We start from the raw sequence: 13,403 nt of genomic DNA, 5'->3' as shown, positions 1-13,403 counted from the left end.
TTTCCCCATCCTACCATCTGGGATACTCAGAAACCCCCCCCCCCCCACCCTTTCCGACACGAACACTTTCGCACAACACGAAAGACAACTGACTAACAGAGCCGCTAACCTGACATGTCCCAACACAAGGGGTAGGCAAAGTCAGGCAAATGACCAGAATCACACACGCCCTTTCCCTACCCCACACGGATAAATGGTGGAGCACAAAAGCACCCGACTGGCAAGGCAGACCGTGCAACGAGACAGCTATCCCAGTACGGCAATTCAAGAGGAGGAGAAAGGCGGTGTGAGCCGAAGGGGTGACCCAGACCCCCAAAGCCTATGTGAAAGGAATCGTAAGACCGCGAACAATAGCCAGCAGGTGTTGCTGCAGATGTCAACGGTACACAAAGCCCTCCTACACTGATAATCGGGACAGGGAGAGACGCCTGCTACCGTGATGCCCTTGTGGCAAACGTGAACCCGACGGAGGGATGCATGCAGAACAGGGTGAAGCATGATGCCACAATGATCATTGTGTTGACAAGAGGGACCCCGGCATAGTGATGTCCACAGTGGATTGTCTAAAAGGACATTAAGACTTGTCAATTCAGCAGGTGAAAGTATTTTGAGGAAAGCTGTAGTGAACCCTACGGAGGGAAGCTAACATTCGGGAAGGGTCTGAACCCGGAAGAGGGGGATGCAGGTGTGAAAAGTCATCACCCAACGTTCAAGTGGAAAGGAACTTTCTAGTTGTTATTTTAAACGCGTCAGGTCCTTGGAGGCAAGAGACTTTTTGTAGAAAAGAAACAACCACCGAAGGTCCTGATAGCTGAGAACGGAACTGTCGTCTCGTGCTGGGCAAGCTCAAGAGTGTGCTGTGCTCACGAGTCCCACCTTGTCCCATGCTCAAAATGTGGGGGAGACCCTGGCTACCACATCCAGACTTATCATTTGTGAACACTTCTTTCTTCTTTCTTGTGAATACTATCCCACACTCTTTTTGTATTAAGTTGTAAGGATTGGCAATCGTTTTTTTTAGTATAGGCCCTTTTATTTGACAAGACGCCACTAAGACTGCCTATTTATTATTGGATTGTTGTAGCTTGCTCCCATCTTAGATTTAGGTTAAGATTAGGCATTTTCCCAACCTGCGTATACAGTTTAATAAACACCCTTGAACTGTGATCACTTGTGTCTGTCTTTACTGTTGCCACCATGAGTTCCTTACACCCCCATACCTTTACCCATATTTCCGAATTTTACTTTGTCACAGTCAAGATTTAACAGAGTCCCACGGACAACAGTAATGGAGCATAATTATCATTGTGGATTGGCTCCCCTTTAGTCTACTTATCTCATATGAATTCTATCCATTCCTCATTCAAAAAGGATCAATATAAACTTTCTCCCATATGGATAGCGGAGGTTCTCAACGAGTGAAATCGGCAGCTGAAAAAAAAGTGTGTGGCCCGTACCATTCACGGGTAACCCATTCACGATCTGCACAGTGAAGGAGGAAACGGTTCACTGGCTTCATGGCAGAGCCCGCCACCGTGGACCCACCATTTCATGGCCATTTATTTTCACTGGTCACGTGCCCTAAGTAAGGAATGCTGGCAACACCTAACACCAGCATTCATACAAAATGTTATAAGGTTAGATCACAATAACGAGTGAATTGACCATGGTCACGTTGCCTTCTGGTCGCCCCCATAAATACATTTGCTGCTAAATTGAAGTGGAACATATTTTTACCACCCAGCAATAATCTGCCTGGACCGTACTTAATGGAGAGGAAATGGTAAATTGCAATATACCTAGTAATTAAAAAAAAAAAACACTGTCCACTTTCCTCCCCTAACACCGCTCCTCTGTCATTCACACTTATGTTAAAGAAATACAAAGCCTGCAAGCGATGGTCAGTGAATGCTAGATCTTAGCTTGCATTATTTTGAATTGTTGCCATGAAAATACAGTGGTATTTTCCCTTCATAAATGAGACTCGAAAATTATGAGCATAAATGAGCATGCAAAGTGAATGTGACGTTAACAACTAGGATTGGCTGAGCAGCTAACATCCTGTTATGAGGCAACTTTAGCTCCATGTAAGCCTTACTACTACTTGAAAGACACACTATGCAACATCCTGTTGAGGATTACAGTGTGCCCTCCCTGGACTTGTGCCTTGGATATTTCAACCCTTACTTTACAGTTCACCCTGCCCAAAGCACCTCTTCATGGGAACTCTTTGTGCTCACTTTATTCAAGCCTTACCATCAAACTGTGCCCTCCAAGTGACTGTCAGAGATTTTCAAAGCAGTCTTCTGATAGTTAATGACTTAATTGAAGCAGTGAACGTGCTACTGGTGTAATTAAAATGCCCAAACCAGGTCTGCCTTCATCCACTCGATTTATAAGCACTCTAGTGTCCTTCACTGAAGTCCTGTTAAAAACAAGCATTGGCAAAGCCAACAGTTTTAGCATTTGCCAGGCAGTGCTATTAGATGGCCAGGTAATCGCACCATTCTGCACCTGCTACCATCAATGAGCAGTTAATACCACTACGGCTGTGCCTGGCAAGTACCCTTCCCATGCCTACACAAAAGCTCGAATAATTGGCATTGCCAATGCTTGTTAAGATGGCGTTTACTTGCAGTGTGAGTTTGTCAACTAGGACTTGAGGCTTGCATGCTCTTGGTGCTGCATTTTGAAGAGGAACCAGAGAGTCTGGCCAGGTGAATGACTTGGTGATGGGGTAAATATAAAGGGCAGAAGAGGTTGATCTCGGTTTTTTTTTCAGTTTAGATAGATCCAGATCATCTGGATGAAGTGTTGGGCAATTGACAAGTAGCTTGAGGTTGTGGTAGGTTTTTTACTGTGTTTACTTTTCTTTCATTGAACTTGTATGCTGGTCTTCATTTGCTTTATTTTAACTTCCCATTGCCCTGTACACCCATAGCTCACTGTACTTTGACACAGGAACGTTTTCTGGGGATGCCCCCTGAAGTGTGCTGATATTATTTCTACTGTAGCATAGGAACGCCAGGAGATCGATAGTGCCCCAATAGGTTGTCCACTGTAGGGCTCTGACGTCCTCTGCTCTAACACCCTGTTTTCTTTGTGCATCCTAGGTGTTTGTGGAATTTGCGAAGGAGCAGCAGGTCGAAGAGGACAATTTTGCCACTTTGAACAGCACACTCTGGTGGGAGAGGCGGCAAGAGGATCGAGTCATTTTCTGAAACCGAACTTGCTGGCTGTTTTACCGTCTTCATAAAGTGACTTTGCTAGATAAGGTCTGGATTTTTGGGGAGATCTTCCACGGCGTCTTTAGAAATATTTCAATTTCTTTGTTCATGAAAAATGAGCTGCTGAAAAACAGTAGTGATGTTGACGACATCCAACACAAAGCCCCTTTCACGGTACGTTCTTTTGCTACCACCACTGTGCCGCTAGTGAAACGATAAGATGAAAATGAAGAAAACCGTCTGTGAAGAAAAATACAAACCAGACAAGCAACTGAAGTATAATGTTGCTCTCACAGTCCTGGAATAGAAAGAAACGATTTCTGTCAGGGTTGTATGCATGCAGTTACTGGGACTGCATACCGTATACTATGGCAAATGCAAACGTATAGATGTAAGCAGCGGAAGGACAACTACTGTTGGCTTTTATTAGCAGCAATGTGTGTTTTGCCTTTCAAGTCTTGTTAATCTTTTCATGCCTTTTTTCAAAGGCATGTTACTGTAAATCGAGATTTTCTCAAAATACATGTTAATTTTCAAAGTGTAGCCGGAAGTACCCCCTATTGCAGCTGTGTCTGACTTTTTCATCCTACTGTAAAAGGGGAGAGATGTCAGCCCATCAGGATGAAGAATTAGAACAAGAAAGCCATTGCGAAGTAAGTCGACTTTGGAAGATGTGATGTATTTGGATGAGGTGCCACTTTGTCACTGGCATGTAGGGGCAAAGTAGGCAAGCGGCAGTGCATTTTCAACTCAAATCGCTTTCATGGATACTTCTAGTTATGTATAGAGACTGATTGGAGCGACTTTTCACAATTACTTATCACATTAGTTGGACAGGTTGACCGCACTCCCCAGAAGAAAGACAGAAGACATTTCTTGTTTCAAAGCACCGCCAAGATGAAGGTTGTTTGTCGTCATGGCCAATGAAAGCAATATTCATTATGCACTGAAAAGACGTCCTTTACTCAAACCCTTTCTTGGCTGCCTTGCATCTTGCACTTTTGTGTTGAGATGTGCTTACTCACACATCAATTTCCTTTTTTAATACACTACTGTGTTCTTACTGGGGTAAAGCATTTTTAAGCCTTTTAAGCTCTGCTGGTGTATAAAGATTGTATGATATTTGCAAAGGGCATTCAGGGCCCAATTCTGAGTGTGTGCTAAAAGTAGTCTCTCCTCCAGTTTCCAGCAGCACCTTTCTGAGGTGGGTGAAGTAATTGGAGGGGGGAATGTAGTGCTTTCCAGCAGCAAAAGTAGCTAAAATCTATTCTTGTGATAGAAACATGCGCGCCAGTGGCACAGCAAGCATATCATACAAGACTGCCACGAAAGTGTCGTTCAGCTTTCAGTGAACTAGGAAAGTGGTGCTGCAGTCTAGGAAACGGGCAGTAGAGTTTACCAGCACCTAACAGATGTCATACTTAAGCTCCCTTTTTGACCTGAAAAAACAGGGCTTTTGGAAGGAAAACTCTCCTCGCAGTACCTGCCCTGGCATTACTGATGGTTGCTAGGGCTGATGTCAAGCCTTAAATCAAGCAGATGCTAAAGTAGATACTTTCATGCCAGGCCGCCACATTTTCACTTTGACAGAATATGGTGCTCTTACGATAAGTGTGCTTGCTTCATTTTTACATGCACCTCAGAATCGGGCCCTTAGTAGCATTGTTCTGTACAGTAATTTTAAAAATATAACTAACGTGACACTGGTGGGCACTTCTTCAAGTTAAAGAAATTATACCAAATAAAATAGTGTCTCACTGAACTACTGCATAAAAAATACATATGTGGACAAAATTGTAGCAGAAATTCGGAACCTTTGCTCAGATTAAATAGTACAGTGACATTCTATTGTGCTCTGATGTTTAAAAGCAAGCTCAATTGCTTCATTTAAATCAGATCTGCGCCTTGTGGGCACTCTGGTTTTGTACATTAACATCCATACTAATACAAAGCAAGTGAGTACTAGATTAGTAACATTCTAAAATGTGTTCCCTTTTAGTGGCATTTGTTAATGCAGTGGCAAATTAGAAGTGGACACTATTTTGTTGTGCAAAATCGCTCTAAACTGGAGGTTTTGCTAATTAAGAGCACCACCAACATTGATATATGAAAATAAGTTGCTTTAGAGTATTTTGTGTACATGCACTTTACTTGCGCATTGAAGGGAATTTTTGTCTGTCACTTGCTGCTTGGTTTCTTGGTGTTTTTTTTATATTTAATGATGATTTTTCCAAAATAGGAAAACCTTAACACATGTTGAAAACAATTCACTCAGTAGAGATGGAATGCTCTCTGTATCACCTATACATGTAACAAATGTCTTTAAAATTATTCATTGTGTGCATTGAAATTTGGGGATATTTGTTCACGGGCCCTCTCAAATTCATCATACACAAACAGCCTGCTACAGGAACAGCTTGATGGTGAAGCAGATGAGCCAAGGCTCCCTTGTTGGGAGCAGTGACCTCAAAATAGAGCGCTGCTGATGTCACCAGGGCTGCTTATCACAGTGTGCAACAGGTTAGTACTTTTAAGAAAGAGTAACCATCTTTTATACTTAAAATCCTACGTAGCTGTCTAAGATTTGTTTTACAAAGAAAAATCTGTGCTTCCCAGTAAGGCACTGAAGTCCGAACCTAGTATCACAGGTTTTGCAGTTAATGTTTGTCACAAACTGTACACAGTAAATTGCATGTTCCACTGTGCAAATGAAACAATTATAAGTGGACGGAACAACAGTTGTTAGGAACCACTTAAATCCAGGATACAAAACTAAAACTTGTTCAGCAAATGAGGCCGCCTGCTCTCTGGATTGACAATAATAGCTTGTTTTTATAAAGAAAGGGGCTGAAATAATATGCTGTTCAGTGATCTTACTTTATTTTTTCTCGAAATACATGAATTCAATCTTTTGCTGCAAACCCCTCTTATTGCAAAAACGTTCCACTCGAAAGAAAAAGTAATGAAAGTGCAATTAATCAAATTTAGTGAGGGTCAGTGTTAGGTTAAGGCTAGTTTAGGTTCGGTATCAGAGTAAAGTATACGTCCACTTAAGGCTATGGATTTGTTTGAGGTTTAAGGTGCATTTTTAAAGTGGAATATTTTAAAAAATAGGAACAATATAAAACGCATCATTACAAATGAAGGGGAAGAGTTCTAATGAATATGAATACTGTTTTGCATGAAAACATTTGTAATAGTGTCTAAATCAAATGGCCATTGTAATGTAAAGTTTATCAACATCCTCACTGTTATTGACATTTTAGTGATTTTTAAAGAATTACAATCACATAGAACTATTGGAAAAATCCTAAGGACACACTTAATAACTACAGCAATCCCTGTGCACAGCCAGTGGTTTTGTAGTATGATTTTTGCTACTTTTCCCTAAAATTATCAATGCACCCTTGGAAGATGGTGGGTTATTGCATGGTACTCAAAGGCACATTTGTTGAATATGTTGACATAATGTACAGTTAGATTATGAATAACGGTTTACCAAACTGTTGCAGCATGTCACTAATAAGAGTGTGTGTATGTGTGTGTGTTGTATATGTCATACATCCTAACAGATACCCTTCTCTATTTCAACAAAAGATATTTTGAATATCAATTGACTGATTAAATTAATGCTCTAGGTATTTTAATCCCTTTAGTCCTGGACAAAAATATTGTCGACAAGTTTCATTATAAAAAATGTACTTATTGTCAACTTGTCTACAGCAACTAGGAATTTTAACTGTCTGCTCACGTGAATTAGTCTCTTCCTTTTCAGAAAACACAGTGGGTAAGTAGATCAGCATGGGATGGAATATTAGCCGCCCCCTCTTTAATTTGATAGATGTTGGGTTTTCCAGTAAGGCAACCAAGTCCTTCTATTTTATGCATAGTATCATTAATGGACCATCCCCAGCGTGCAATTGGGAGAATAATCAGCTTTCAAGTATAGTATGGATATGTGGCCTATTACTCTGCTTTCTGGAATATGATATTACATACTTATGAGGTTACCTCTCTCTGACATCTAGCCCCTGCTCATTGACAATAACTATCACATGGCTTTCTATCAGTGCCAAGTTATCATGATAACATTGGTCACTATATATTGCTTCCACCTCACCTCTAAAAAAGTAGATATTAATAAACTGTGATGACAATTGGATATATGTATTTCTAAGACCCAATTATGATGTGTTTTATTAGGTCAGGAGAAGAGGTGGGACTTAATTATCTCTGTTGTTTCCTGTCTGTCGAAACCACTTCATCAGTTTTGTTACAAGTCATAGGTTCCTCATAGACACACATTTTCAGTTCGGTTTCTTGCAGGCACATAGGGGCTCATTATGACTTTGCCGTTCCGGTAAAAATGCCAGAAAAAATGCTGGTCATACTGGCTCTGGCATTTTTACCGGACCGCACACTGCATGTTTTTGCCAGTAGTTCAGGCCCCTATGGGCAATACATTGCTGCAATCACCGGCACTGGTAATACCAGGTTCTCCCTGGTTCTACCAGTGCCGGTGGTTGCGGTAAACGCATTCCATGGAGTCCTATGGAATGGGAACTTACCGCTGTTGTCGGCACCCGTAATATCCCTGTAGCGGTAAGGTGGGTTTGCTGGTAACACACCGGAATTACCGGCGGGTTACCAGCAAACCCGTTAAGAGGCACATAGACTCATATACCATCTCCTTAAAACATTATTAAAATACAGTAAGCTAAAGCAGGGTTCAGAATTTCGGGAGCTATTTAGCGCCTGGTTATAGCCTAGGGGAGCCAGTTGGCTTTACCTACACAGCTATCAGGAGCTAATTTTGACTAGCCAGCCCAATTCGTGCAAGAAAAATACCCAGGTTACATTAACTCATTATGACTGGGATTGTGTAAAAGGGGCACATTTAGGAGAGATCTAAAACATAATGGGACAGATGGAATGGTCAAAGTGTTACAGTTTTCACCTCTTGTGGGAGGTACATTTGCTGCATGCTATACCATATGGCCTAATTCCCCAGAGCCTAGTGCCTGCTTACTGGGCACATTTCCGGACACCCAGAAATGATTTTTAACTTCTCACCATATCCTTATCAAGATTTCTGACTTAATGTACAACATAATTCTAACAAATAATTAAACTACAATGTGCAACTTCGTGTGTGCTATCTGTGGTTTCTATCTCATGCCCTTTCCACTCTCCTACAGCAACGGTTTCATTGTTCTCACACTCTACATAGATGATGGAAACTGTAAAGACCACTGGGGTTCTACAGTGGACATAACAATTGTCATTGTTTACCTCACTGTTCTTCTACCCATAACTCTAGAAAGTGGGAAAAGGCAGGACTTAGTCAAACGTTTTGGTCAACCTTGAAGTAAAAGGACATATAAGGAATAAATGCTCAGCAGTCTTTAATACCTTGCCCCAATGGCACACACATTTCGCCATTTATTTTCTCTGCCACTCACCCACAACCATTGTAAAAGGAAGCTCGTCTGTGTGTATTAGACACATCTCATTATGGGTCTGGCGGTAACCATGCCGGTGCTATCGGCGGGTTGCCGCCGGACCCATAAAAAATAACCGGCGTCTGACTTCCCGGTGCAACCGGGCTATTCCAAATCCGGCGGCCAGGAAGTTGGGCGCCTGCAATTTCGCTACTCACCAGTCCCATAGAGTCCTTTTGGACTCTATGGGAGTTGGTACATGAAAGCACTGGCACTGTTGTTAACGGTGCCGGTGCTTCGGTGACGGCTTTGCCTGCTGTGACCGATGTGCCCGGCAGGGTTAGACCTTTCGGGCACAGTGGCTCTGGCAGGCAAACCCGTAGTTTTCCGGACTGGCAAACTTAGAATGAGGCCCAGTGACTCTTCGCTAAATTACAATGAATTCAAACAGAGTTTGTGCTTGATGCCCTGGTCTAACGTTCTGTCATTGAAAGGCCAGTGGTTCTGAATGCAAAAGATTTCTAATGAATTCCTTCCTCTCACGGATTCCTCATCTATGATATATCTCCAGCCTTAGCTTATGCTGGACATTTCTTTTCGCCACCAGGTAGTGTAGCAAGACTTTACTGCACTTCAGCCCGGCAGAGGAACCCCAGCATTACAGGCCTGGGAGAAGCCAGGCTCTGCCACTCCTGTCGACTGGACCTGGCAAAAAAGCACTGCAGGCACTGTCTGATCCGGCTTTCCTCGCCACCCAGGCTTCCCTGGAAGGATTGGTGTTCCAAGCAGCAACAGTCGACCTCAAGATGACCTCTTTCCTCTACCTGCCCCCTTGTTTGTCTCAAGCAGCCATGCTGTGAGAGGAGTTAATGCATCTTGTGCCTTGGCCAAATTGTCTTTTGGCATCTAGACTGTGGTGTCCAGAATCTTCCAGTAGGTGATATAAGAGAGGGCTTCAACTCTCTGGTGCAGGATAGTAGCAAGGCAGCACACCTGAACCTGCTGTCAGGCCTTGACACAGCTAACTCAGTGGTGTGTGGCATGGCCACTCGAATGGTTATCAGAAGGCACTCCTGGATGAGGATATTAGAGTTTGCTTCAGACATTAAGGCACATTTTCTGGACAGTCCTTTCGATGGCCACAATCTCTTTGGAGCCAAAGCAGATGGCTCCCTTAAATGTTCTAATCATCTAAGGCCACAGCAAAGTTCTTAGGGCTGTCCGTCCAATAGCCATCAATTCCTATGGCAAGAAGAAAGGGAAAGGATTTTAGACCTTTTCCTTATTATGCCCACTGCGGCAGAGGTCAGACACCCTTGGACAATCAGCAACTACACCATCACCCCTTGTTAAGGAATAGGCTGTCGAACTCCGAGAAGGAAGATCGCTGCTCTAGGGATGTGGTGCCTGTGATGAAGACTTCAAACATTATACCTTAGTGTGGAGCTCCCTCTTTAGCAAGGAATGTCATTGCACCACATGTGACTCTTGGGCCTAGCAGGTTGTGCATCCCCCTTGTTCAATGCCCTCCAGACTGCCCTCTTTCTTTCCTTCTGGACGAGGTCCACTAGCTTCTGGCGAAGGGTGCCATAGAGCTGGTGCCCCATTCAGAACTAGGTAATGAATTTTCCAGTCCCGAAAGAAGACTGGGGCTTGCGTCTCATTCTGGATCTGGGGCTTTTAAATGTGTACTTGCGCAAAAAAAGGTTCAAGATGGTCTTTCTAGCCCAGATCTTTCAAACCCTCCATCTGCAGGACTGGTTGGTGTCCCTGGACCTTCAGGACACCTGCTTCCATTTGCTAATCCACGTGAAGCAATGGAACCTATCTGAGGTGCATGGTGGGACCATCCAACTACCAATTCAGGTACCTGCAATTCAGTCTTTTTTCAGTAGACACCAAACTACTGGTACTGATTGTGATATGCTTCAGGAGGGTGCGCATACATATTTTCCCCCAACCTGAACGACTGGCCCAAGCTTACTCCCCGATCGGGGGTCGGCACTTCTGTACAGTACATACCACCCACGGAAAAATCTGTGTTTCTCCCTGAATTTCAAGAAGTCCCATGTTTTACTGTTCCAGTCCCTACAATGTATAAGTGGTGTCTGGATACCTGCCTGGCAGGGCCTTCCCTCCCAATATTGAGTGGCAAACATTTTCCTGATGGTTCATGTCTTCCGATCTAAGTAGCTGGTTTTTGCCTAAGCCTTTCTGCATCTTCTTGGTCTCATGGCTTCCTGTATTCCTGGGTGCCTGGGGAAGATTGCACATGAGGTCCCTTCAGTGGCTACTCCATTGTCAGTGGTCGTAGTTTCAGAACAACAAGTCAGACCTTTTCGAATCTCAAGACTGCGTTTCATGAGACATTGTATGTGGTCCCTGAGAAACAACCTTCCGAGAGAGGTGATGCTCCGGCAACCTTGCCTTAACTGACACTGGTCACGGTTGTGTCTTTGAAGGACTGGGGCACTCACTTGTTAGACATTGGTCTGCAGCAGATATGATATGATATGGCATTTGTAATGCGCCTATACACAAGTGTTTCAAGGCGCGACGAGGCAGGGAGGGGGGAACAGAGGGAAGACAGACAACGATCCTACTAGGCCTGGTGTCATTCAGATTGCGCAAGTGCATGGGTGGAGGGAAGGGAAAGTGCAAGGGGAAAGTGAGGGGGAAAGTGCAGTATAGGGTAGTGGAACAACAGATAAATAATAGGGCCAAACTGGTGGAAAGTGCAAGGTAAGTGCAGACAAGTGATGGGAAAGGGGGGCTGTCGGGATACAGAGACAGTCCCGTAGTGCAGAGGTTGCCAGGGAGGCAGTGCAAGTGGAGAGTGGCCCAGTTGCAGGTAGGGTGCAGTTTCAGTCAAGAATTTAGCAGGGGAGAGGGGGGGAGAAGGCAGAAGCAAAGAGGAAGGTTTTGAGGTGCTTCCGGAACTGGAGATGGTTCTCCTCAAGTTTCAGGGAGGCAGGAAGGCTGTTCCAGAGGGAGGCCCCTGCCGCGGAGAGAGATATACCCCCAACTTTTTGCTTGGAGAAGCGGCTGACCCGGAGGGAGTTGGAGACGGATGAGCGAAGTGCTCGAGAAGGAAGATATTTAGGAAGAGAGAGTTGAAGGTATTTAGGCCCAGGCCCCAGAAGGCCTTGTGGACAATGCAGAGGGTTTTGAACTTAATCCTTGCAGCCACTAGGAGCCAGTGTAGAGATTTCAGTCCTGGAGAAATACGATCCCTGGGCTTGAGGCCAAGGACAAGTCTCGCAGTCCTTGCAGAGGGCGGAGAGTAGATAAGTTGCAGAGGGCAGAGAGTAGAGGCAGGCAGATTTAGATCGAGGCTGTTACAGTAGTCCAGCTTCGAGAGAACCAGGGCTCGGGAGACAGTGAGCTTCTGGGGGAAGGAGAGGAAAGGAAGAATACCTCTGAGGAGGTGCAGCTGGTAGTTGGACTGCTCAGAGACGTCAGATATGTGAGGAGAGAAGGAGAGTATGGAGTCGAAGATGACCCCGAGGTTTTTTGCCTTGCAGGTAGGATACCCCAAAACACATCCATTTTCTGTAGCTACGGGTGATCAGGCTGGCTCTGACTGTCACATGCCCTTGGTGCTGAGCAAATGTGCGCTAGTCCTAACGGATAACAGTGGCCATGTGCTACCTCAACAAACAGGTTGGTGTGGGGGTAATTACCTCTGTGCATAGCAGCAATTCAACTGTGGTTCGAGGGTCTGGAGAATGACTTGTCCATCTTGCTAGGATGGGGAACGTCCGAGCGAATGCCATGAGCAGACAGACTTCAGCCTCCCATGAGGGGAAGTTCTGGAGGAGATATTTTCTTTGTGGGGGATTCCTCAAGTAGACCTCTTTCCTTCCAGTGTGAACTGGAATTGCAAGTTATTCTGCTACACAGAATTTGCTTGGCAGGGACCTCTAGGTGGGGTGGGGAGGCGCATCAGTGGGATTTCAACCTCCTGTATGACTTTCTGCTGATCCCTCCCATCCTGCTATTTTTCAGGAGATTAGGATTGTTTGGGTCCATCTCAATGTTGAGCACTCTGGACAGGGTCTGGAGGGCATGGTTCCCAGTGCTTATGGGCATGTTGGAAGGTAGGGTCTGTCATCAGAAACCTCTTCGGCCTGAACCTTCATGCTTTGTAATTTTAATGGGTTATTTATAACGCACTTAATACCCAGAGGTTTCTAAGCGCGGACCTGGGGATAGAACTTGTGTTGCACCGTGTCGTCTTGATTCCAAAATGAGTGCGTTGCCCCTGAGCTATCCTCCCTTGCTGTTGAGAGGTTGAGTTACAAGGGGTGGTATTTGCCAGACAACGTCCTGGAAATGATCCTCTCAGCACAAAGATTGGCCAACAAATCCATTTATGCCTGCGGGTGGTATAAATCCTCTGCTTGGTAGGGGGGAAGAGGTCTGTCCCCTTTCATCTGTTCTACCTCAGAGGTTCTGGATTTCCTGCTCTCTTAGTCCAAGACTGTCCTACAGAGTGGGTCTCTGAATGAGTACCTAACTATCAACGCTGTCTTCAAAAGGACCCCTGAGCAGGGTTCTTTTTTCAGATAAAGCGAATTGCAGTAGTTAATCGTTGAAAGAATCGAAGAACCAACAAATTAAGGATGGTTATCAACCTCATTGTAAGGGGATGCTGTTCGACAGAGACTACGTTTGTAAAAAGAACATGTTAAAAGTTGGCTGATTTGGGCATTTAGCTCGAAATCGTGCTGCT

At 44.4% G+C, this 13,403-nt stretch overlaps 1 protein-coding gene across 1 annotated transcript in view; it reads left to right on the top strand.

Moving 5' to 3' along the window:
• Nucleotides 1–13,403, top strand: part of LOC138583120 (cholesterol transporter ABCA5-like) — a 3,134,767-nt gene that overhangs the window by 3,097,144 nt on the left and 24,220 nt on the right. The window contains exon 39 of the mRNA XM_069655080.1: nt 3,114–13,403. This exon is cut by the window's right edge and continues 24,220 nt beyond it. Coding sequence (XP_069511181.1) covers nt 3,114–3,221 — 108 coding nt within the window. The 3' untranslated portion in view covers nt 3,222–13,403. The remainder of the gene's footprint in view (nt 1–3,113) is intronic.

Source organism: Ambystoma mexicanum, chromosome 3q, assembly GCF_040938575.1.
Source record: "Ambystoma mexicanum isolate Mex_15411 chromosome 3q, UKY_AmexF1_1, whole genome shotgun sequence".
Classification (NCBI taxonomy): domain Eukaryota; kingdom Metazoa; phylum Chordata; class Amphibia; order Caudata; family Ambystomatidae; genus Ambystoma; species Ambystoma mexicanum.
The sequence above is the reverse complement of the archived record's forward strand: the minus strand, read 5'-3'. Positions and strand labels throughout refer to the sequence as shown.